Consider the following 27367-nt stretch of genomic DNA (forward strand, 5'->3'; position numbering starts at 1 on the left):
TTTCTTCCTTATTTTATATATAGGTCATCTACATTTCACTCACATGGTGCAGAATATTTAAAATCCAAGTAGATAAACTTTCAACATTTAATCATTTCCAGATTTTTCACTTTTATTTCAAAAATGGAACTCGCTTTCATAATGAACTGGGCTGTGCTCCTTCTGAGCTTTCAGTGCTTTTATCGGCTGGCTCCAGAAACGATCAGCTTTTAACTGACTCAGAAAAGGGCCACCATCCAAATCCACTAAGTCAGTACACTTCAACCAATATCAAGCAGACCAACCATAAGTAAATTTGAACTCAGGACCAAACCACACTAAACTCTCTAAAAGAAGAGACATTTAGATTAGAGGTCAGGAGAAATTTTTCTCTGGGAGAGTGGTGAGGCACTGGCACAGCTGCCCAGAGAGGTTGTGGATGCCCCATCCTGGAGGTGCTCAATGCCAGGTTGGATGCGGCCCTGGGCAACCTGAGCTGGTGGGGGGCAACCAGCCCGCAGCAGCGGTTTGGAACCAAATGATCTTTGAGGTCCGTTCCAACCCAAGCCATTTGATGATTTCTATGGTGTTAGAGAGCTGCACTCCTTCAAAGATGAAGATCTGGGATCCGACCCAACGTCAATCCTGCCAGTGGGGATTTGGCACTTCTATAAATTAGCCTAGAAACACTGTAATGTGATCCCTCAACAGAGAAACAATTTGCAAAACCTGTGTTATCTGCGCTCATGTGGCTGGAAGAGTCCTCTGCTTTGCTGAAGAAGCAACTCCTGCTTTGCTATTTTCTGTCTGACTGCATTTGCCACATCAGTGTTTCTGGAGTCGTAAAAAAGCCGAAGTGAGCAGAGGAAAGCTGACAGCAGTAACCCTCACCCTGTGAGGGTGTACTTCTAGCACAGGCATTGCCACAAAGAAATTAAATGGGAGAAGGAAAAAAATTCTTCCTAGAAAGTAGTGGTCCAGCAGGGAAATGATGGAGTCCCCTGGCTGACATAGCAAGCTACAACATCGTATGTGCAGTTACTGCGAGAGAAGGTTGATCCTTCCCCTGGTTTCACCCGATTGGCACCTGGTCATGTTGACGAGCATCTCTTCCACCACATCTTGCTACCCAGGTATGCCTGCAGTGGTGTCTGACACAGTCCCCTGATAACCGGCATGGCTATTGGATCACCTCAGCATGGGGAAAGGACGCAGCTGCTGCTAGGTCTGTACACTGAGAAATCAGCAGCCCTGCCGCACCACAGCCTCCCATCCTGCCCAAAGCCTGCAGCAGCCTTCTTGCCAGTAAAACACAGACCAAAGACCTTGTGTACAGGGCACGAGTAAGAGAAGAAACAGAATCATTGTAATGTCTGGGATGTAGGTGTCCACTCCCCAAGGAGGTGCAAGAAAATGGACCAGTAGGACCCACTTGTCCCCACCTCATCCTCACAAAAGAAAACCCTCCAGGGCAGGAATGATTTCCAAGGGACATCACACAACAGGAACCACAACCAAAGGGCAAGAGAGGTGATGGGGAGAAACTGCTCTGTCCCCATTCACAGCTCCTGAAACACCCTGGTGAAAAGGTTTAATAGCAGTAATCATCAGTGATTTCACGGTATTTGTATGCTATCCCAATCACTGAAAATGTCAGGCCTATCAGGCACCCTACTCCCGTGTTTAGCTGGAAACACACAAAATGACCAGATACATAAGGAAACACTGAAGACAAGTTTTATTACAGCTTTGAACTGTTCATACATTCTCCTGTTTCTAATCCATGTTAGTCCTAGAGCATCTTATGTCACAGTTGCAAAGCCAGCTATAAAAAGAGCAGCTCTGCGTTTCCAGTGTGAAGATGCTGTGACAGCTACAGAAATAAGAGCAGGGGCTGTAAGTGAGAGATGGAGACAGGGGGAGCACTTGGAACAGGCCCAGAAAACCTTGCAATCAGTCAAAAAAAAATCCCTCTTCAAAACACTGTGAATCCATCCTCCTTCTGTATAAGTTGAGGATGATTTGCATTTCATACTTCAATAAAACCTAAAAAATATTTGCTGCAGAGTTTGAAATTGTCCTGGAGTTCAACTGAGGAGAGCTTTCTCATTTCCTGTCAACTTCAAGGACAACTTCAATGCTTTTCAGGATTGTCACACTGTAGTTTGTAAATATCTATGAATTATCAGGCTCCTACAAATTGGCTTCACATGCGTTTTCTTATCAGCTTCCTTTTAGTAGCAAGAGTTTCCTTCCTTGGATTTCCCTAATGTGACCTTTTTCTTTAATTCCCTGATATGATTTAATATGCAAATGTTAATTCTGATAGTTCAGCTGAGTTTACTGATGTCATGTAAAAGTTAAAGAGACAGAAAATTACAAACTCCATAGAATTCCCTATTTATGGCACATCAGAACTGAGGTCTTATTTTGACTGGTGGAAGTGTTCTCCAGAACAAGAACCCATTGTTTTCCAAAATGAGGAACATACCCACACACACACACATATATATATGCAGATATATAAAACACATTTGTACATTAACAACTGCAAGGCTCTGAGAAAGCACAGGGAGCTTGCAGTATATTCCACAGTTTGTGTACAGACGTAAGGGTTTCATCACAAATCCAGAAACAACTTGTCATTTAAATTGTTGGTATTTTCATCATATTATCCTTCCAACAGAACATAATTCAGAAAAATATTGGCTACTTTCTCTGTCTGCATTGCCTGTTTTCTTGTTCTTTAAACAAACAACTTGTTCTATTTTGATAGCTCCTATCTGCAGTAGCAGACTGTGAAATGACCCTTGGTGCATTTACACCAAGACTAAATTTCAGCTCCAAAGTACAAGCAGTGGAAAACGTTAAATCAGAAATATTTCTGTAAACTCCCTTGATTAATTAAATTAATTGAAATTTCTTTGGACCAAAGTCACTCTGCTACATCGTTACAGAACTTATCACAATGGCTTTTCTTTTCCTAAGCATGTGTTCTTCAAAGAAAGCCACTGTCAGTCAACTTCATAATTAAAATGCAATTTAATTTACACCACGAAAATCGACAGAATTTCTTTACAGTTTGGTCAGATGGTTCAACTTTAAGAAAAGAAGGAAAAAATCCAGATGTAGGCATATGAATGCAGAAATCTCCCCCAGTTTCCCTCAGGCTTGATTCTCAAGGTTAATTGGTCTTTTATGTACAAAGGACTTGCAGAGGAGCTGGCTTTTTATCTCTGTAAAATTAAAGTCATGAAATAATTTCTAGACCCAGCTGTGCTATAGCAGGGGAGAAAACACGAGGCCAGGAGACAAAGGAGATAAACAGAAGGATTGTAAGGAGAGGGAAAAAAGAACTAAGATGCAGGCAGAAGGCAAAGTCCTCACTGTCAAAGTGAAGATAAGGGGTTGTTTAAACTGCACAAAACACATTATAAAGGAGAAATATCAGCTATCATGTTCTATATTCTATAGAAAACTAGACACAGATATTACTGCAGCATGGTTATGCAAAGTCAACAGCACAGCCCACATTTCTGGTTGGCCTCATCCTACACTACTGAATTTTACATTGATTCATGATTTTTCCTTCAACAAGACTTTTTTTTTTTTAAGCTTTTCTCACTGCTCTTAGGCTGTGGACAAAAGCAGCAGGAAGAACCGTCTCCACAGTCACTCATTTGCCTACAAGCACAACATCCTCACAGGACCTCAAACGAGTTTTCCCGGCGAATTTAATGATCCAGACACCGAAGCACCTCCTATAATTGGCTCTTCATCTCATCTATTGTGATAGGCAGGCTCATTAAAGACTGCAGAGCATCAGACATGAGCTGTAAGTCAGGAAGGGACAAATCCTCCAGCCCTCAGGCTGCCTTAGCAACAGGCTGCCAGGAGAGCTGAGTCTACAGGGAGACCTCATCCCCTGAGGCTCCCATGGCACCTACATGTGCCTTGATAGAGCAACATGGAAAAGACTTGGAAGTTGTTTAAGTACGTCATTTTAGTAGCAGAACCTGCATTTGCAAAGCAGCCATTCTGGATCACCCCCTACATCTCCAGTAGGTCACACTACTGAAAGTGAGACATCCTTGCCTTGTGCTGTCAGTAGTGAAGGCTTTAACTCATAAACACCAGAAGAAAACAGATGTTGTGCTTTCCTTCTCCATTTCAAAAACAGCTGCAACCTTATTTTAAATTCACTCGGGATTTAATATTTGAATTGAGTTGAAATTCCAGATTTCCAGGTTTCTGCTTTCCACTGAACTGTCCTTTTGGATTATTGTTACTACAGGTACTTGAATTATTCATTGGAGGTCATTTTTTTTTTTCTGGTTAATATAATCACCGCTTCTCTAAGAAGTCATTAGAAAGTAACTTCTTACTATTGGTTGATATCAGCTGGCATTAAAAAAACCAAGTCATTTTGGAGAGCTTTCTCACATTCAGTTACTCAGTAGAGCATTCCAGTACATTTAGACTGAAAATATAATATATTCTTCCAGTATATACAATATTATTCCAGCTCAGTCTCTGAACGAAGCATCTATCTTCTTCTACCATTTCATCTGGTTGTTGTTTGAATACACCTGAAATCCTAAACCAAAAAATGGAGCAAACGCTGAGGATGTAAAAATAATTCAGTGGATGCTGCCGCTAAGCCCCCCATGCATCCCTCAAATACTGCCATGCTATGACTTATTCCTTTTTCCTCATTGTTTCCTACACCTATCAGTTTAGAACCATACACAGTTTCTCAGGATAGCCTAAACTTAGCCTTACCAATAGAAATATTAAATAGAAATGGCTTTTTGCTCCGTTCCCCTGCTATGAATCTCTGCCTGGATGCGTCACTGCTTTGTTTATAGCTCCTCAGCCACTTATCAATCCATGAGATGGGATTCAAAACACAGGCTCAATTTCTTTTATGAGCAGGTTTCAATGCAATGCAATACAAAGTGCTTCATCACATGCCAGACGTAAATAATGGGAGCTGTAGTCACTCACATCTCCTGATTTGTCTCTATCAGAAAAAGCAATGAAATTTATCTGACATCATTTGTTCCAGTGAAATCCACGCTTTCACTATTAACTAGATAACGATTTTCTCTCCCCCATTATTTGTTACACTGTTTTAGTCAGGATTATGAGCCAGTGATAGCCAAAGCTGTCTCTTTCTCTTGAAAAAAATAGTCAAGCATTTTTTTCCTATTTCTCAGAAAATCCTTGACTCACTATTGTACCAAACTCTTTATATGCCTCAATTAAATATTTGTTTTCTAGACTCACATCATCCTTCCAATTATTTTACAAGCTCTAGACCACACTCTAACTATATTCCATAAAGGTATTTCACAGGTTAGTATCTTTCCATCATAAAACAGTTAAGACACTATCAGTAGTGGAATTAGTGTAAAGTAAACATTATTTTTTTCTCAAAGAGCCTGTAAAATCTCGCTCAATTTCCTGGATATATTTTGGCCAACATCCCTGCCCAGCACGGCTGTTTTATATAATAAAACTCCTCCTTTTGTTCGCTGGTTTTCTACCATTAGTCAGAGATGCCTCTTTATATCTTCATCTGGTTGTTTACCTTTTCCAACATGGATATTTTTAACATCACACTTCTGTTAATACCATCACTCTTATTATTTATTTCTTATTCAAAAGAGCTCTGCATAGCTGGTCCATGATATTTTACAAAAAAAAAAAATAAAAACCTTCCATCCTTTCTCTATTACTCAAATTTTCTAGCTGCTCTCCAGCTTCCCAGTAAAATCACAGGTGTCTGCAAAGGAATCCCCAGTGTAGCCCCAGAGCCAGCTGAGTGTGTCCCATCACACAGTCCCAGCTGTGCAGAGCTCACATGAAGGTTCCATGCACAGCCATCAGCATTGCAGGCTCTGAAATCCAGTTTTCCTATGGTCAATCTTTTTTTTTCTTTAAGAATTTCCAAGTCTTGCTGTAAACACAGCTTGTAGGAAAGCATCCTATCAGCGCTATTAACTGTATGCTGCAATGCCCCATACTAAAATATCTAGTGAATTGGATCACTACAAAAAAAGCTCTGTATGACAAAGGCAGCACAACTGTGCCTGCAGACTCATTTCCAGCCATTCCCACTCTACATCCAACAAAGCAAAATGCATTGCAACTCAAAGAAAATTCACGTTTAGATGTCCGGTAAATTCGGAACCATTACAATCACCAGGATGGCTTGTTTTGCCCTGCTCCTCCTTAGTAGCTTCTCTATATCCCAATCTGTATTCATTTTTTTAACCCGATAGATGTGCTACAACTACTGGAACCAGCAGAGTAAGGCTGCCATATCCATCAAGGACCCGCTCGCTGGCTGACGAATGAAGAGCGCAAAGATTATTATCCACGGCAAGAACGCACACAGCTCTTCAGCTAATGGAGACTTCTTCCGTCTGATCACTGCCATCTAATCTCATCCAAATAAAACTATAAAGGGAATTCTGACTGAAACAATTCCTTGAGTCATGCTTCCTAAAATGATTAAGCTACTGAGCGTGATGATTGCTGTCTATTCGGTGAATTTGAAGCTGTGTCTTTTTCTTCAAAGCAGCAACCTTCCTTTAGCAGCACACTTCATTAAGAATGTATGGAGCCAGGCTTACTGACTAATGGACCCTCCTCAAGCAAGTCATTCCAGTGACTTCAGTGAAATTGCCCTTGTGAGCCAGAGGTGCTGAAAAACACCATTTCTCATTAACTGATGCTTTCAAACATATTAATCTTACTATAGATTCTCCTGTTTTAAAACTGTTAAAAGATTTACTGATGGTGAAACTGGGCTATCTAGCAAAGATTGACAGCCTGTGAATTCCCCTTGGACACATCAAAGAATGGAAAGCAGGTGGTAAGGCCTGCCTACAGCACAGGTGGGCGTGAGCTTCCCCAAGTGATAATGCCACCAGGTGATATTTAACACTAAAAGCACAACCCTCGTGGCACTGCTTTGCTCCTTCTGTCGTGGAACCGCTGACAGGACCGTCCCCAGCATCTCCCCTCCCAGATCCCTGCTGCCTGGAGAAAGGGAACAGGCACCAATTTCCAATAGACATTTGCACTTCCCTTGAATCAAAATGTATTTTTCTTGATGACTGCAGGACTGGCAAGACCAGTCCTTACCCAATCCATGCTTCCCTCCTTGACTTCTACTAGAGATGACCAATGTATTTTCCACACACCCTTACTTTTCTTGCAGTTCCATTCAAGAAGATGCAGGAAGAACATGTTCAACCCCACACGAATTCAGAAATTGGCTGCTGAGAATTAATTACAGACAGCAACAGCAAACTGGGACATGACCAGATGTGAAATGTGACAAAACAAGGAACTGCAAAGCATAGGCAGGATATAGCATAGAGGCTATAACGTATGTAGTCTTCCTACACATACATAAATCCACACAACTGAAGTACTTTATAACGGACAGGTATGATACTGTACTGCATAAAAAGGATGCTCTTTAATTACCAGCAAGTGATCATGTGGATTCACCAAATATAATGTAGCTTTTTTGCAATTTTTTCTTATGAAACTCCTCGAAACCATTACCAAGGTTTGTTGCAGAACACTAGTTTTAGCATTATTTTCCCTAATTAAAATGTATTAACATTTCCTAAGCACACATTACCCTTTAAGTACAAAAGCCATATCTATTCCCAGAAAAGATCATTTTACCTTGACATTTCTAATTAAATGAAAAACATTGCTCCTAGATTGAAAAACATTGCTCCTAGATAAATAATAGATGAGTGTACATATGTTCCTTCCTGCATGGCAGAAGAGGAGAGGGAATTACAAGAATGCATGACAATGTATGTATGTGTTGGACAGACCTGTCCAACACACACTGGGTACCATAACAACTACAGACTCAACAAGCTCATACTCTATCCAAAATCCCATCTAATCCATCGCAGGTGTTTATTTTCCATCCTAAGGAGTCCTGCAGTGAGTAAATATGACCAAAATGTAAATATAAGAACACACTGTTGCTCTTCGAGCTGAAGCTGGCTGTAGTGGTCACCTTAGATTGCACATCAGCTGTATGTTTTTCCCTGGACATCTGAAAGTCCTGTGAGTATTCAGCGATATTCCCATCATGTCATCAGCTTGATTGTTCACAATGGTGTAGAAGGGTGAGTCAGGGCTGTGGCTCCATATTGAATGTCTGGAGAGGCTAAAGAGAACTGACTTATAAACTTCCTGAGTTTCACTCCCTTGGAGTGCACAATGCAGACTTTACAGTTGGGCTTTGCATTAGGAAAAGACACATTTGTTAGTGTTTAGAGCAAGCCTGGGAATAGGGCTTACAGCTTCTGACCCTCATTCTGCCACCAGCTTTAGCTGTTGTGTGGCTTTGAGAGAATCCCTGGGCCACTTAAATCTCTGCACATTTAAGAACTTAAAAACATGCTTTTTTTCCTGGAGATGACCCCAAAGTTCACAAATCATGACAACAGCTCTTAGCTGGCAACAGATCCCACAGGCAAGCACCGACCCACTGGCATCAACAGCAGTTAGATTAAAGGAGAAAAATGACACAATACGCCTCTTATGGAAAATTAATGCAGAGGAGCCTTGCTCCAAAGAAATGTTAGTGATAAACTGCTAACACAAAGCAGTGTTATTTAACATCATTTCATGTAGCGTTAATGATTGGAAGGTTGTTAAAGCAGCAAATTAGGATTAGTCACAAAAGGGCATAATTAAAATTTCACTATGGATCCATCTTAGTATCCAAAGCACTTCTTATCTGAATTCTTGTTAAGATTGTGGAGTTCAACACTCCTATCACCAATTCCGGCTCCTATTTAACTTACTCAGATAGGGTTTATACTGGACTTTGTATAAGTCCCTCCTCTTTCAGCAGCCTGCATGGGGGAAGGGAACACCTATGCACTGTCCTATCTCAAAGACCTAGAGATTGACTGAAAAGGCAATAGAACAAGCCATCATTAAGTCTCTGGTTTCAGTAGTGCATTGCTTAATCCTAAAGGAAAAATAACAACATACAATCAGCAATTTCCCCTGTCATTTTTATTACTATGGATGCTTTTCCAATAACAAGTGAGGACCAGACTTCACCTTTTGTTAACTCCCTTGGCTACTCTGGGGAAATAAAAGGCAAATACTGCATGACCTTGCATAGAAGACAGAGACTCTTTACTGAAAATGTCAACTTTCTCCTTTTTAAGGATTGGAGGAAGAACGAATATCAGATCATGACAGCAAAGGAAAATTACAGCTTTGACACAGAAATTGCCCAAACTTGGGAAAACAACATTTTAGAGGTGAAATACTGGAGATGAAACCATGAGATCATACTAACTTGAAATGAAGAACCTCAAGACTGTCAGCATCTCTTTAAAAGCCCGCCTAATTAATCCTTTAATGAGGACCCTTAAGGTACAAAGTTGTAATCTCTCCCTTTAGCTGCAAGGCTGAGGGAACACCAGTTTTGTCCCCAAGTTTTGGACAGGTCCAACACCAGTGAGACAAAACTGCTTCTCTGTGGCTCAAAAATTCCATTCCATCCAAACTCCCTAGCTCACTCCTTTCTACTCCTTCTTCCATCTGCAGAATGACTAGGAAGTCTCATCCCTGCATCACTGATGGTTAGCCAACACAGCTCTTATGCTTTTGAGCAACAAGGAGAGGGGCTGGCAGCAAAGAGCAAACACCCTTCCCAGCCAGCACAAGTGCAAGCCCAAGCTTTTCAGTCCTTCCTTAAGTAACTAGTCCTTGAAACCCAACAGCATTCATTGGATAAATACAAAGAAACTTTATGAGCATAGAGTAACAGCTTATTTACATAATTTAATTGAAATTACATATATATATATAATTTAGCTTACATTATAAATGTATACAACTTGTGGAAAGGGAGAAACAGCCCGTCCAACAGCCAGCCAGTCTCTGGGATGAGGGAGCAGTTCAAATGCTGCAATGGGCTCCACTGCCCATCTCTTCCCTCACTTTCTTATAGCTCCTCATCCAGACGAACCTTGATGTAGCCAGTTCTCATCAGTCAGGGTTTTGCCACACACTTAATTATTGTTCTCCCCAGTCCCTGATCTACTTGTAATATTTCACTAACCTGTGTCAACCTGAGATGCATCAATTCACCTTTCAGGATTCCCAGCACTAACCTCATGTATTTGATACACTCTCAACCAGCTATAGTGCTTAAGCCACTCAGGGTCTTGCTCATCCTGATCCAGACGGCCTTTCAGCCTAAACAGCATACTAGATTTGATTGTGAGGCCAGATTTTTCAATTTCTGGCCTTCAGCAACAACTGCTTTGGAAGGAGTCAGCTACTTTGACATGAGCATCTTCTTTAGCGCAAGGAAGCTGGTGTAATCATTCTATGACAGCTCTCCCACAAAGCCCTTTAAAACATTTTATTCTTTGTAAAAAGGCACTGAATGCAGTAAGTCAGAGTCAGACTTGCAATAGACTTGTCAGCACTACACTGGCTTAGTACAGGGCAGCAGTATGTCCTCTTCTGCCTCTACAAACTGTAACACAGCCTTTCATCCCAATAAGGCTCTACAAATATTGAAAGTGCCCAAAGGAGAGTTCAGAATCTTCCATCTTGAAAATTAACCTCAGTGAAAATGATTTCATTGTTCCAAGTCCTTCTGACACTTATGCATCTCCAAAGCACAGCTCAGATGGATGAATCCCACTCCATTTCACACACAGAAAGAAGCCCGGCAACTTCAATTTCACAAAATGAATAAAACAAAAAGCAAGCACTGCCTGCGTATGTTAAGTCAGTTTGGGGTTCTCTTTAGCAGAAAACCTGATCTGAGTAAATGGAAAGGGGTCAACTCTTTCAAACCCTACTCTGAAAGCTTATTTCACACCCTAATTACTTTTTGAAACTGCAGTGTTTCATCTTCAAGCGTCTCTGCACCAGCGTGTGCCCATTGCTTTAGTTTCCCTCTTATGAAACCTAAGTTTCCTGCACTATCTGTACCAGAGAGTTAAGGCCTAACACAGAAGTTACAGCCTAAATCGAGACCAATGCTAACAGAAAGGTGGAGAATGTCAAGCTCTCTTGGCAATCAGGAGGGCATTCCCAATGATCCCAGAAATTCAGGATTTGAGCTGTGGATTTTTTTCCCCTCTCTTTGGTCTCAAAACCTATAAACGTCCCTGTAAATCTCTACCATTATTCAAAAAGATTTAAGAGAAGGCTGATGAAGAAATCTTTTTTTTTTTTTCTCAGTAAGCTCTTAAATCTTCTGAAAACAATATGGTAGTAAAGAATGTTTACAGATCTTCATTGTCCTTATGTTATTGAGTCATTCAGTCTTTGTCATCTAGTAGGAATATTTGGATAGATTTGATCCAGTTCCATAAAGTGAATATTTTTCTATTAACTGTAATGAGCTTCCTATGAGCTGTAATTTTTCTCTTATACTTACAGCCAGTACACAGTTTATAAAAGAATGGCTTTATTTATAGAATCATAGAATCACCTAGGTTGGAAAAGACCTACAAGATCACCCAGTCCAACCACCCTCCTATCACCAATAGTTCTCACTCAACCATGTCCCTCAACAGGTCTAAATGTTCCTTGAACACCTCCAGGGTTGGTTACTCCACCACCTCCATGGGCATTGCTACCAAACAATACATAACAACTGTTATATACTACTTGCAACAAGAAAAAAGAAAATTTAAGGGTTATCCATGAAGAGGTTTTGTTATAAGAGAGTCTCACTTCAAGTGTTTTAATGCAAATGTAGTAATATTTTAAGTTTAACAAACACACACATCTTTCTAATTAGTTGAATTTCTTCAGTGACCATTTCACTGCTTGTACATCTGGATCAGCTCTTGCATGAGTTACAAGAACCCAGTGTTTCCAAACCAGCCTTCGCAGTGACAGTGAAGTGACAGTATTTTCTTTTCTTCCCTTTTCCAAAGCAGAAAGCCCTATTCCAATGTTTAATAAAAGTATTTCAAAAAGCACACATTTTCACTTGCTCTTGTTTGTGCCAAGACATTTTCAGGCAACTGCAGGTGCAAGTCTGTGATGGAGAACAAGGACATAGTGATACAGGGCACACTTGTGCCTCAAGGCAAAAAGACCAATCCCTTAAAAACCTTGTCAAAATAGAATCTCAGAAGTTGCAATATGGAAGTCAACAGAAAATTCCAACTAGTTTGAAAAATAAAGCATTATCGTTCACCCACTCTCATAAATTTCTAGGTTCAAAAAACAAACAAACAAACAAACAAAATTCTCATGTTTTATTGTTCAAATGTTGCTACTGAACAAAAACTGCACAAAGTAAACAGTCAGCCCTGCAGAAGGAATGATGACATATCAACTCCATGCGCCACGTTTGCAAGGCGTCTCCAAATCCCACTTTAGCCAATAGCTGCTTTGTTGTCCATGCTGTCTACTGAAGGCACCTCACCCAGCTGATGATACACAGCTGTCTTCTCTGATAGCAAGGAAGGCTTTGGTTAGCTCAGAGACTGCCTGTGTGCTGTGGTGTCACCAGGACAATCAGTGTCCAGCTGCCCATCAGCTGCTCTGTACTGAGTACCTTCCAGATACACCAGCAGAGATCTACTGTCACAAAGCAACTCCCACACAAAAAACAGCTTTAGTTTTCAGGAAAATACATTTTCTTGCCTATTAAACACAAACATCACCTACATGGTATGTCTTATACAAACACTGTGTGCATATGGATACCAGATAAAGCCACCTACATGATCTCAGTGCAGCTTACTGAAATCCACATACGCTGGCACGGTATAACAAAGCAAAGCATTCTCCAAGAGCAAGATTTGTTTCTCTGCAAATACAGTTAGGCTGTTCATAAAGATCTGTGGAGTTACTGCAGCTGAGAAGGTCGACAATAACAAAGTTAATCATAGTTCTAATTATAACTTTTAATATGCTGGATTTTATTCATTCCTCCTCCTTTCCAACCTTGATGTTTTATATCCAGCTATTCAAGATTTAAGACTTGTAAGTGAAAAGAAAAGCTACTATATATTTTTTAATTTTTTTAAGCACATATATATGTTGCTGATTGTTGCTTATTCAGAAGGCAATTTGCATATAAAGAGTACAGGTTGCAACTATTTAACAGCCCACAAGCAAATCCCAAGAAGGCTGTTAGCTGAGGTACCTACAGTATCACAACTAATGTTTTAAAATCACAGGGAAACTTGTTGAGCTTTTGTTTGTGAAGGAACAAAGGCCAGCTGGAGGCTGAAGGGCTGAGACAAAACAAGATGTGTCAACTGCTTCAAGACAACTGAGCACATTTTGGCCCCAGCATTCAGGGAGACTTTCTGAGAAGGACCTCAGTTCAACACATCTACAAGCTTTCCCCATGCTGTACCCAGTGACAGCAGTTCCTCAACCACCAGCCAAGTGGACACATCTCATCATGTCTTCTCACACCCTTTCTTTATCACATATAAGGAAAAACAGTAATCTTGGGCCCAATTTTGATCTTCTCAACATAAAGGACACAGCAAAATCTTTACCGTGCGCAGAACTGAAAGGGTGCAGTCAACAAACTAGAAATAAATTGGATACGAAACAGCTGAGTAGGATAAATTATTACCTCAAATGAAGATCTGAGCTGATAATTTCAGTAGGAAAAAATATCCCTATGCACATGAGAAAAGCAAGACAGAGCAAATTGTAAACACTGCAGCATATTTACCTACAAGGCTCCTCCAAACTAAGAGAAACACTTAGGACAACATAAGTGGCTTTGGGCATGTGCAAGCACATCATAGAACCTGCGCATCTCCTTCCTCCTGGTCACTGCATCACTGAGCCAAGTTCAACTTCTACAGTTACTGCACAATGGGGAAAACAAATCTTCAAGGACTGAGTTCACCAACTATCGCCAAACCACCCATCCCATTCTGGCAGGTTCATATGGAGCAGTAATCCAATTTTACAAGTTGTCCACTCTCATCCAGTGAGGACCTGAACTATGGCCAGATTTCATCATCTGAGGAATCAATGGATCCCATTTCACTGCATCTCCTCTCCAGCAACAGAGTCCCACAGCAGCATCCTGCCCAATCTGCTACATAAATTAAATTTTAAAAAGCTTATAAAAGGGCATCGTCAGTTAGTCTGAAAATGTTCATTGAACGAACACAGCACAAAAGTAGTATTTGTATGAAAATCTATGAGAGACAGCATTAAACTACTATCAAACTTACTTAACATGTAGTTATTTTTAAACATCAGTAAATGCATTTTTTCAGCACCACACCTTAAGCACAGTGGAAGGAAAAGGTTTAAATTCAGTAATATATCTTGATTATGTCAGAGTACTGACTCTAAAATTTGCAGAGTTCCCTGACATTAATGCAGCCCAGTTATTTAAGCAGAAACTTAATTTTAAATAAGACACCGTTCCTCAAACTTTGGTCGAATAACTCATGTACTTAAAATTAGATGCAAGAGCATTCTGCAAAACTTCAGCTTCTGCCCTTCTGCTGTTCTTATCTGTTCCTATCAGATGTGTGGATTTTTCATAGGGCACTAGATAGCAGGAAAATACTAGAAAACGAACAACACCGTTATTAGAGGGAAGTCTGGGTGATGCTCCCTCATCTGATCTTGCAGCATTTTTATGCCCTGTCACCTCCTCTACAATTTCCTACCAAATGCATTCACTTCACATTTCCTTTTCTCCTCTGAGAAATGTCACCATATGGAAAAACATCAGCCAGCTCACTCAGGCAGAGCAGAAGCAGGTTACAGCCCTCATTTCCTTGTCACTATTTACACAGTTTTATGTACTTTTGGTGTGTTCCTCACTCAGGCCGTGAGGAAGGATAGATCTGGCTCACTACAGTGCTCTGAGTATCTCACTTTCAGACTCTCTCACTCCCTCAGAGGAGGCGTTCTAGGTACAGGGAGAGAGAGACACACTGAAATGAACCTTTACCATGGATGGAATTGCCCCAGCATCAGCCCATTACAAGGGCTCTCCAACCAGAGCCAGAGGATGATGACAGAGAGGGAAAACTGGCTCTACAAAAGAAGACCACAACTAACCTCGGGAGGGAAGTAAAAATGGAAACATTTTTATTGACTCTTACTGCCAAAGCTGCATTTACTTATAGGAAGACTAAGACCAGATTCTGCTTATTACAAATATGAATTTCACTCAGGAGTCTTCCGAGAAGGTGGGAAGGAATGCAAAACCAAAACCCATTCTCTTTCACAGTTAATTGGTTTTCAGTGTATACTTTGCTCTGTATCACACAGCATTTTGTTTGTTTACTGACCAAGTGGTTGCATATTTTCAAACAGGGACACAGCAAATAAGGCATCTATTAGCTGAATCTTCATCTGTACTGAACTTTGGAATTACTGAATGTTTTAATGAATATTCCTGCTTTGTCCTCCCCCAAAAGTAATTAAACTAAAAAGAAAAAAAGAGCCCAATGGCACCTCTAGCATCAATCAGTAGGAGACTGGAAAAACCATGACAACCATCTAAACCAATGATCCACCTATCCCCACCATGCCAACTAACCAAGTCCCTTAGTACCATATCTACCTTGAACAGTTGCAGGGACAGCAACTCCATCACCTCCACGACAGCCTGTGCCAATGCCTAATTTCCCTTTCTGAGAAGGCAGTTTTCCTAACATCCAATCTAAACCTCCCCTGGTGCAACTTAAAGCCATTACCTCTTGTCCAATGGATAGTTACCTGGAGTTCAGGAACTTCTCCTGAATTGCAACCCCTTGCCCCAGGACAGGACCATACCAATTGTAGTAGTCCTCTGCTGCACTACATATCTGAAATTACCCCTTCAGTGCATAAAGCAAGGTTTTTCAATCACAGTCTAACGCAGAAAACACATAGCCACATACTTTCACAAGGAAATCTAATTTAATGTCTCCATCTTGGGTTGCTTCCAAGCCTCCAGTGTCCATTCCCACTTTGAGAATAACTAATAAATAAAACCAGTAACAAGTTAGCAAATGAAGGCAGCTTGAGTTAAGCCAGAAATGGTGAAAATGTAACTCAGGTTTAACTCAGCTTTAGGTTCTGCTTGGCTCCTAGCCTCCTTTCTGCACCCACATCGTTTAACCCCAGTCCCAACGACATTCAGTAGCACCCAGCCAAGCTCTGCTCACTGCATACCTCTTCTAAGTGCAGATTTACCCACAGGGCTAGGGCAGCTCTGAACAGAAATTCAGCAGGAGTTCCAGCAACCAGACAATGCCGGGAGCTCCAAGCTCCCCCTCACACAGGTTGAAGGTGTGAGGGAAAGGTGACAGCAGGAGGCCCAACTCAGGCCATAGCACAATTAAACCCTTTGCAAGGGGCAGGGCCACATCTTATCACGGTAGCCGGATCAGTCAAAGCAATCAGCAGTGACTCAGAAGAAAGGCAGGACAAGGAAGAGATTATAGCTCTGCTCAAGCATGGTTCCCAAGCTGTTCCTTGTTATCAATTGTGCCTGCAAGATACAATACAGTCCACAACATTAAGAAACGCATTCATAGCTGGTGTTCCTGGTAACGCAGTCAGCCTGTAATTATGCACTCTGTAAGCAACCATAAATTCAACACCTGCCTTTTCACACTGGAGAAAAAAAGAAAAAAAACAAATACAAGTCAAGCCCATTTGACAAAGAAACCACAATCTGATCTTTATACATATGCTTACTGTTTTAGTCCTGCATATGCCATAAACAAAAATTTATATTGGCTGGAGCTTCCTACTAATTATTCCTTGCATAGGAAAGGGGCACTGCTGTGTGATAATGTATTATTGGGAGGAAGCTTCTGTAATGCAGAAGAAAAAAACTTGCTAATAAACAGCCCTCCAGAACTAAGGGACAAGGCTGCACTCTTGGTGCATTTCCATTTCAATTCAACAGTTCACAGGCAAAAAATTCAGGCCCTTTCTCCACTGCAATTAGCCCACTGTGGGGACCCAGCTCCATCACAGTGATGTCCAACCCTTATCAAAACACACTTGTCCCTGCAGCTTGTAAGCAACATTGGTTCTTATTAAATAACTGCTGTAATTCTGGTACAGCAGAGATTAATTGCACTGATGGGACCAGATTATTTTATTTTTTTTTTACTTAACTAAGAATAGGGTGTCTGAGTGATGTTAGCCAGAGTCCCTCTGTAGTCAATATAAAAATACGGGTGCATTCAGCAAAAGAATCACACCAGCCTTTCAGGATGAGCAAAAGGAAACAGCCTTGAAGGGCAACCATCTCTTTTGACAATTAGACATTTAGGTCAGGCTACATACCTGACTTCCACAATTAAAACAGATATGTCATGTTCATGGTAAAAGATGTATACAAACATCTGGCCTTGGGTCAACAGTGGTTTGTAGATGTAACTCTCTCTACTCCGAGTTCTTGAAGTAACTGCAGAGCCATGTTGCAGCCCCATGGAATCACAGCATTGTTATGTGATACTCAGTGGACATGTGGCAGGTCCTGAGCTAAACACAAGAAGATGTGTTGCCCCAGCTTCCACGGACAAAAACCATGCTAGAGAACATGCTAATCAAAAAAAGCCAGCTGTTTTTAGCAGGATAGAAACTGTTAAGAAAGCAGGATATTGTCTGAATAATTTACTTTTATTCCCAGTACTTTGCAGCTCCTAATGAGGTGTCACTGAGTCTCCATCAGATTTTGCACTGTAAATACTTAAAGTGAGTAATGGCACAGTTCGTTAACAAAAATCATGCTTTTATTAACAGCCACACAAAGCCTTCCAAAACCTTGAGTCAAGCATCATTGCCTCCATCCCCATAAAATCCAAGCAACTTAAAGTGCCACAGTATCTTTGAAACACTACCCAACTTAGCTCCAGTTCATTTAACTATTCATATTTTCCAACTTCTCTGCAATCCTAAGTAGCAGGCTTTTTTTCTTTTTTTTCCCTTCCTCCTCTCAATGAAAGCTACGATTCTTGCATAAGCACATGATAAGGCTTTGTGGCAATCTTTTCCCTCATTTAGTAAAGCAGTTCCAGAGATTAGCAGGTCAGTACCACAATGGACAATGCTGCAGAACAGTTTTTTGCTTTTATTTATTTATTTAAAAGCAGGAAGTAAAAATGAGAAGCCATCAAATATTTAAGCAGGGTTGGCATCAAGCACAGTTAAAAATACTGGGGAAAAAAAAAAAAAAAAAAAAAAAAAAAAGGAAATTTATTCTTTTTCACGTTACAGCTCCTCTTAAGTAAGGCAAGCAAGAGGGCAGGGTGAACTATTTGTGATGACTGATCTGTGCATCCCAATAAGGATCCTCAACACTAACAGGACACGTCACTTTGGCACAGGACTGAGCAGTGCCTCTGGATTCCCTGCCTCTTGCAGTGCAGGGGTTAACAATGCTCACTGGGTTTCTAGCCAAAAAAAAAAAAAAAGAGAGAGAATTGAGAGTTCTGGTGAATCCTACCTTTAGCATCAAAAAACAGCAACAATGGACAGTCATCCTGCCTGGTCTAGGAGAAGAGGAGGGAGTTGACCTGAATTCAGGGGTTATTTGAGCAGCTTCAGGGAAGAGCCATTACTTTACTAACCAGGACACTTGACGTTAGTCACAAGGCAAGATGAGTTGCTCATCTGCAGGCCTTCAGGGTGGATGCTTGCCAGAAAAGGTGGAGTGTTAAGAGCTGAATCATTTTTTTCCACTCCAGTTCTACTCAGCAGCCTCCCCTTAGCATCCTTGAGATGCAAGTATAAATCCTGCTATAAAGGAGTCTAATTAAGGTCCCTGCTTTTTTTCTGAGAAACGTCTGATTTTTTAAAAATGGGATGAAATAAGACCAAACAAAAGAGAGAATAAAAGAATTGTCTTGGGAAATATCTTTCTTCTTCTCTTCATTTGCTTTAAGGAACTACAGTGCTGGGGATAAAAAGGAGTGAACCAGAAACAAGCAGCATTTGATCAGCACTGTTGACCTGCCAGCAGGAGGGAGCCATGGATATAAAAGCCTGGGAAAAATCAGAAGGCATCCTTTTCCAATATGCATCACTCAAAAGACACAGTGCTATCCTTGCATGTTTTTTTAAAGCCAGGCAGCCTATATGAAGATACTCCTTTGAGAATCTTCAGAGAGGAAGAACAAAACCAGAAGGACGTCACATGCTGCAAGAAATACTGCAAGAATTTAACACTTTAAGAGTCAACAGCTGACGTCTAAATCATTTCTACCCTTGAGTTTGCTGCTGGCATTTAACATGTCAGTGCATTTTCATTTTCCAGGAGTGTATAGTCAGTGTGTGCACTGATTTCTCTACTGTTAAATGTGTATTATACATTATGAAGCCAGCAACAGTTACACTGACGGTATGCACAGGTTTTGCACTCCCTGTTGAGCTTGGTTAACCAGTATAGTTTAGCTTCCCAACCTTATTCACTACAACAAAAGTATCTCTAAGCTTTCACAGAATCATAGGATCATTAAGGTTGACAAAGACCACTAAGATCATCTAGTCCAACCATCAGCCCATCCCTACCATGCCTACTAACCACAACCCTCAGTGCCACATTTATCCTTTTCTTGAACACCTCCAGGGACTCCACTAGCTCCCCAGGAAGCTTGCTCCAGTGCCTCATGTTCATCCAGTTCCAGACATTCTGAGATATTTTCTTATAGATATCCCTGGAAAATGTTTGCACCTCTAAAGTCAAATATATTCTAAACAGACAAAAGCTGAGCTTCCTAGTATTTTTGCCCCCAAATATCAAAGTTCTTATCTTCTTTTTTTTTTTTTTTTTTTTTTTTGTAGATACTTCCAAAAACCTTCAAATATCACTACAAACCATTTCAGCAATACGATGTATTTTCTGACAATAAACATGATCAGTAAATACTATACCAAATAAGATCTGCCTCCTCTTTGTAGCAGTAAATATGTTCTGTGAAAGAAATCTAGTTGGGAACAGCTCAACATCTGTTTTTTGTTGTGTTTTTTTTTTTTTTTAATGAAAGCACACCTTATAGCCAACACCCCTTTCCTTGCAGAGGTGCTTGCATCTCTGAAACCAGAGCGCACAGCTCCACAATGGAGGACTACAATCCAGTTCTTTTCAGACCTTTAGCAAATTAACAGACAAATATCTCATTTTCTTCTCCTTCTTTCACCAGAAAATACAGTCTTTGCCATTAGCTTGGAGTGAATCCACACAAAGTCTATTCAACCACAATTTTAGATTCCACAACTGAAACTAGAGGGGACCAATCTGGTGGGTCCAAAAGGCTCCTTCCTCTACTTCTGTCCCACCAGAGGCTAAACACTTGAGTCATCTCTGCGATTTACACTCCTTTTTTCCTTTTTTTTTTGGCATTCTCATTTTCCTCTTAATCAGCATTATCAGCATTCCCTCTGATTCAGTGATGGGATCTCCAGCATCAACACAGAGGAGTTTCACGTGTCATTTTCAACCATCTTAAAACATTTTTGAGCCCTTTTCCCAAATACACAGAGATTACAGTCTGGCACAATTTATAAAACTGAGCATCACAAAGTTTCAGAAACAAGGTCATTATTACGTTTGGTTGATGATTTGTAATGTAAAAAGGTCATAAAGAAAAGGTTTCCAACCATTTCTCTTCTTCATGCAGACACAAATTCAATTTCAAAAGACTGAAAACCAAAAGTTTTCATTGCCAGCAACCAAAACCTGAACAGATTTTCAAGTCAAGGGTAATAGCTGAAATATTACTAATAGGGACTATGAGGGATGCTCCTTTCTAGATGAAGAGTCAGCAAAGACAACCATGTCGGGTATCAGCACAGCGCCTTCACAATAGCTACCCATGGAAAGACCTTGACCACAACAGGGAGACAGGTGGGACATGTTCCTTGACAATCCTCAAACAAGCACTGTTCCTTTCCTATCTCAAGAAGGAAGGGCTCAAGGCTTTTACATTGATCTATCCTGCACTTCATTACTTTCATACTTCTTAACTTGTGATTACTGCTTCCTTCAGCAAGCGTCAATGGAGACTACTGCACATTTGTAGCTCTTCATCTGAGAGCATTGGCCAAACACCCCTTGAACTCGGGCAGCTCGGTGCTGTGCCCAGTGCCCTGGGCAGCCTGTTCCATGCCCACCACCCTCTGGTGCAGACCTTTCCCTAGCACCCCCTGCCCCTCCTCAACTGGCACAAATCAGTACACAGTACTGCCGAAGTTGATGACCAAAGTAAAACACAACCCATATCTCTGCACACACTGGACCCCGCACCCAGGATTCCCAACACTACTCCTCTGACCAGCAGAATTTTTTCACACAGAGGTTGGTGACACACTGGAACAGGTTGCCCAAGGAGGCTGTGGATGCCCCATCCCTGGAGGCATTCAAGGCTAGGCTGGATGTGGCTCTGGGCAGCCTGGTCTGGTGGCTGGTGACCCTGCACACAGCAGGGGATTGAAACTAGGTGATCATTGTGGTCCTTTTCAACCCAGGCCATTCTATGGCTCTTTGATATGATTCTATGATGTGTTGGAAATGCCAGCAGAGATCATCTCCTTACTCGCCGTCTCTAAATCTACAAAAGCTTGGAGGAACAAAGGGGTAAAAAAAAAAAAAAAAGGAAAATCTCAGCATTCCTTACATACAATAAATACTTGTGCTGAGTGATCAAGTAGTGTTTGATGGTAGAAGAGTGTAATCTTTTCTTTGTTTAATGTCTGCTCGTCTTTTGAGTTTATAGTCTTGTTGCATCTTCCACTGCATCTAGTTTTCTTATTCTTGAGTCACTAAGACCGCGGTTCAATTTCCAGTTTTCAAATTACTGTTCATCCTCCTTTTGGGTTCCAAATTCCTTGGTCTGCCTACGTGCTAAATGGTGATGTTTTCTTCTGCAGTACCTATGCCTTGGCATCTGTCTTCTCACCTTTCATGCATCTGTTTCCACTCCATCAACTTTATTGTCAACAGTTTTATAGCACGGTTATTACTCTTCTTTCCTCATCTTTACGACCTTCCATCACAGTGGCAAATGGTAGCTGTCCATTTCTCATTTCACCTCAGAGAAAGAAATCTCTGTAGCAGCAGGAGATAAAAATAACATGATCTGTCTAGGAATCTTCCCACAGTTTCTTCTGCTGAATATGAATTACTCATAAATTAAGGGTCTAAAATCCTTTAGGGTGTTTAGAAATCAGGGAATATAATACTAGATCATCCCAGCAGCTGGTAAACATAGCTGCTGTTTTGCTGCCAAAATAGCCAGTGTAGATGCTTCAGGGAAAGGCAAAAGGATACCAAGAAGCAACAGAACCTACTCAGAAGCATTCCTTTCTAAACATTTAGCAACAAGATAATCCCTTCTGAGACTTCAAACCCAGCAGAGACTAAGTCCCAGAGACCAAGTTCCACAAGTTACTGAAAGCTAAATGAAAATAAAAGCATACCTTTTTAACACTAATAGTATTTAGCCATTCAAGTGCACATTTTTATTTCTATCTTATCCTACAGATTCATATCTCGTTAGCTTTCTCCACCCCTTGTATGTAACAAATGTTCTTCTTCTCCTGCCTCAAGTTATACCTTTCTTATCTCAATAGCCTTAATGTCTTCTGTGATGGCCATACATTTCTTAACCATTTATACAGTTCCTCAGTTCCTGAGTATTAATAAGACACAAGAACAGTATTACAATTTATATATTTTTTAACTTTATATTATATAATTATATGTATAATATATATAATTATTATTATATATGTGTGTGTATATATGTACGTATAAATATAATGTGTGTGTGTATTTTTTTTTTAAATCACCCACTCAACTTACTCCACCATGACACACTGGATGCTGTCCTACATGGCCCCCCACAATGACCCCAAACCTTTCTCCAAGCAGCACAGTTCACTTACAACAGAAGCATACGAGATACTCAAATTCCTTCCAGCAGATGTTCCTGTTATTCCTGCCAGCCTATCTTTGGTGACAGGTGTGCTGACTTTATCTGGTTCTGTTACATAACATCCTTCCAAGACTGACACATATCTTCTCTCCATCCTTAACATAGAAGGACAGAGTTTCACTTCTCTTCAAACTGCTTATCTTACTACCTATTATATTGATTCAAGATACTAATATTCTTAAAGCACTTCATACTTAGCTTAGGCACACCACATTTTTTTTAACATTTTCTCATCACAAAAATGGACATTATTTCAACTAAGTTGAAATAATGCACTTGACCCAGTTTCAAGTTCATGCTTCACATCTCTCCTCAAGATTTTCTTGGCTTTGTCTTGCAAGTAATTTCATAAAAGATTTTTTCTCTGTCCAGATAAATTATTTCTATCACTTCTCTCTTCTCCAGAAGTATCCCAGCAGATTCATACAAAAATACTTTCCCATAGAGAAGGAATTTAGCATCATCCTCTCCATTCACTTATTCATTTTATAATTCTGAATCTGATTTTGCTGCTTTTCCAGAAGGCAGGTAAAATATCCAATATATCAGCATCACATGTATTACATGCATCAAAATTTATTGGCACAGACTGCACAGGAAGGCGGTGGAGTCACAGTCCATGGAGGCACTCAAGAAATGTGTAGATGGGGCACTGCAGGACAGGTTAGTGGGCATGGTGAGGATGGGGTGATGGTTGGACTGGATGATCTTAGATGTCTTTTCCAACCTTAATGATTCTATTATTTCAAAAGCACACATTTTTGCTCTCAACTTGCACGGTGACTAAGAGTCAGAAAAAAATCTAAGAAAGGAAACAGCAGCTCTGATACTTCTTATCTCTCTGCAAACAGTTTGACTGAATGGAAAGCAGAAGAGTCACTCTGTGAATTTTTTACTGCAAACGCAAAAACAACAGAAGGAAAGCAACGATTACATGAAGAAAATTTCTATTTAGGCAGAGCATCAGCTAAAATTTCCTTAAAGCGAAATCTGTTCATTTTTGCAAGAGTTTCCAAAGGGAAAACCAAAAAAAGACTCATTCAGGTGGAAAGTCCAGAAAAAGCATCAAGAAAGCACTGGAATACAAGGCATAACAAAACTGCACGCCGGGGTGGCAGGGGGATGGGCATGAATATCTCATCATTTCCATCATGATAGCTGAATGTGTATTTAATGCCAGTGAAAAACATGGGTGTCATCAACTCCACTCAAAGTCGGAATTTATGCAACACATGAAACATGTGCATTAGTATCCCATTCATCATTAGCAAACGCAGAAGAAAAAAAAAATCATCAAGCAGTTATTCTCATCGTAATTCAAGTTACTGACTTGCCAGAAGTACAGGGTACAGTAGTGGTTCCCCAGCATCTGCACACCAACGGTAATTCAGTCAAACCATGCCCATCTCATAGAGACGCACTTAACACACCTGCAGAGCAGCTGCTGGCATCGCAGGGCTCTGAGAGACCTCATGGTACAAATGGGCATCACTGCCAGGCTTGAACCACGTTACTCCGGAAGGCCATGGCTCCATCAGTGTACATCATGACAGCCAGCCACGGGAAAATTCACTTGAGCTGCTGCTCATTTGGTCTGCAGCACAGACACACTCTTCCTAAATGCAGTGTGCTGAACTACTACCATTCCTGATGAAAGAAACCAATGTCAAAAAGGTTTCCAGAAAGCAACACTGCAAAATGTTATTATTTTACTGTCTACGCTATCAGAGAACCATAGAGCCTCAGGCACAGCCAGATCCCACTGCTCCAAATGTTGTACCAATGCAGAAATCCCACAAACTGGCAGATACCCATATTCCTCAGAACAGTGAGGAGACAGAAAAACAAGCTGTCAAAGAACGAAAAAGTCAAAATCCCCTGTAGATTCAGAATGAACTACCTGCCAGTGCTCTAAGCCTTGTGCTTCTCAAGCCTTTTGGGTATAAACCAACAAGACCTGCACCGAGTATTCAAAGCACCATAAGGTCCTTCAAAGGACCCTGTAACAGGCAGTGCTTTGGCCCCGAGTCTGCTCAAAGCAGAGTTGATCACAACAGGATCACTGAAATCAGGCTGAATTATGGCAAAGGACAAAGTTTTGAGACTGACGTGTAATAGCCAGGCATTGGCTGTATTTCAGATAAGCTACCTACTTTGTTCTTCCCTTTTGCAAAGCAGCTGCTCTGCTACCCTGGCTCTTTGCAAGCTGTTTTTGTTTGTTTGTTTGTTTTTTCCTCCATCCAGACATGTTTGTAATTGTATTCCCTAGGATATTCCATTGCATGGAGCACACACACACCAGTACAAGCTAACAAACAGCTCCTTAACCACATGAGTGAAGCATGTTTCTGTCTCAAAAAGCACTAAGTGAAACTTAGTAAACAACGCTGTCTGTCATTCTGTAAAGGAACAAAGGAAAAGCACTCAGGTCCAGACTCAAACTGGCACAGAAAAGGAGCCCAGCTGGGATTTTAGGCACCTACATCACAGGACGCAATGCTCAGAATTCTACTCATACCCTCTTGGTACCTCTGCTGGTACCAAGCCATCACTTTTAGCAATCTGCAGAGACCCAACTTTCAAGCAAAACCTTTGGGAAGAGATCAGCCCTAAAAGGACCCGTTTCTCTGGGTTGAAAAAGAAGATGGGTGATTCAAAGCCGATGGCTCCTTCTTTGGGACAATCAACATTTAGGAGAAGCATCCCCAAAACAGCCAATATGTGGTTACCCCCTTACTGCAAGATTCCCCACACCAGTCTAATACTGAATTTTCCCTCTGATACAAAAAACAAGAGATCTAACACAGGTAATATTCCTGGGATTGTGTCTCAGTGCTGGGCTCCTGCACCTCCTGCTGAGCAGCACCCGTAATAGAACTGCCATCCACAGCAGCTTGGTCTGAGGATATACAACTATTTCCTGCTGAACACTGCGACCACAGAAGGCACTGTGAGCATCGTCAGAGAGGAAGAAGAAGGGGACTGACTGCTGCCAAGCCACCAGCAGCCTCCTTCTTCCCAGCCACGGAGCACTGTTTGGGATGGTAGCCCATAACCTCCTCATCCCCTGCACCTGGATTTAAAGGACACAGACCCAGCCGCTCTCAAAAAGTGTTGGAGAGGATACGCCTGCACGTAAGGATGAGGATGGAAACCCTGGAGTAAAGGAGCAGCCTTGGGCCCCTCCATCTAGGCCAGCAGAGCCAGCACAGGGCTGGGCATCCCAGCAGCAGCCCTGCAGCTCTCTTTGGGTTTGTCACAGCAGGACAGAGGCAGAAAGTTTCTCTCCTGATTTGACAGGCATGGGTACTCCCGGCTGACACAGGGGGGTCAGAAAAGCTTTAATCTCCTCCTCATCTGCACTGATTCAGCACAGTATTTAGAAAAGAGCAAGGGCCACCCGAATCTCCCTGTTTGATTGCGTTCTCTGCCATTTCCTCGCAGGGATGAACTCTGGAGGGACTTCGCGATGGCTACATCGAGAGCACCACGGGGGGTCCCATCTCCTCAAGTCCGACCCCACGAGCAGCCCCTACGAGGCGGCAGTACCCAGCCATATCCCATAAACACACATATATAGGATGCTCACCCGCATCCCACCCCGACCGACGTCCAAAACCCCAGAGCAAGGAGAAGGGAAAAAAAAAAACAAAACCTCACCTCTTCGCAGGGCGGCAGCTGGAGGGCGGCCGCCTGCCAGCCCAGCAGCCAGCAGCACACCCAGGCGGTGCCCGGGCACCAAATCCTTCGCTTCATCCTCCGCTCCCGCAGCGGAGCGGCCGCTCACCCCTTTCCCCGCTCGGCAGCCGCCGCTCGGGGCTCAGCGGCCCCGCTCCCGGCTGCGGCTTCTGCAGCGGGGCATAACCCAGCGGGGAGACGCACGGAGCTGGCACGGAGCGCAGCGGCCCCGCCAGCCCCGTGCCGGCAGCCGGCACCGCCACAGCCAGGAGGAGGGGCGGGGAGGAAAAGAAGGAGGAGGAGGAGGAGGAGGAGGAGGAGGAAGGCGGGTAGGCAGCGCAGGCGCATGCTGCCGAGGCTCGGCCAGCCTTGGAGCGAAACGGGGGGCACCTCCTGCTTGCACCTTCGCCATCTCCAAAGGATGAAATTCCTGGCTTGGGATGCCAGCCTGCGGCCCCTGCCTGTCTACCTGCCCTGCTCCCTCTCCTTGCGCATGGCTGCAGGATGCAAAGTGAGAGCTGGCACCCATCTCCTCGCTCCTTCTGTGCTAGCATTGCCCGTTTTCCTCTCTTAAGCTGGGATCCCACCCGGTGGGACACATGGTAGTTGTCCAGATGGGACATGTGGTGGATGTGTGGTGGATGTGTGGTAGATCTCCGTGGTGGATCACTCACCTACCCACCACAGGTGACCTGTGACCTTTCTCTGTGGGATAGGAGAAGAGCAGC

At 41.9% G+C, this 27367-nt stretch overlaps 1 protein-coding gene across 1 annotated transcript in view; it reads right to left on the reverse strand.

Annotated features, from left to right (window-relative positions):
• Positions 1-26717, reverse strand: part of ELAPOR2 (endosome-lysosome associated apoptosis and autophagy regulator family member 2) — a gene marked incomplete at both ends in the record, with an annotated part of 89300 nt that extends 62583 nt beyond the window's left edge. The window contains one exon of the mRNA XM_079548839.1: positions 26622-26717. Coding sequence (XP_079404965.1) covers positions 26622-26717 — 96 coding nt within the window. The remainder of the gene's footprint in view (positions 1-26621) is intronic.
• Between the last annotated feature and the right edge of the window lie 650 nt (positions 26718-27367).

Source organism: Tetrao urogallus, assembly GCF_951394365.1.
Source record: "Tetrao urogallus genome assembly, chromosome: 1".
NCBI classification, from domain to species: domain Eukaryota; kingdom Metazoa; phylum Chordata; class Aves; order Galliformes; family Phasianidae; genus Tetrao; species Tetrao urogallus.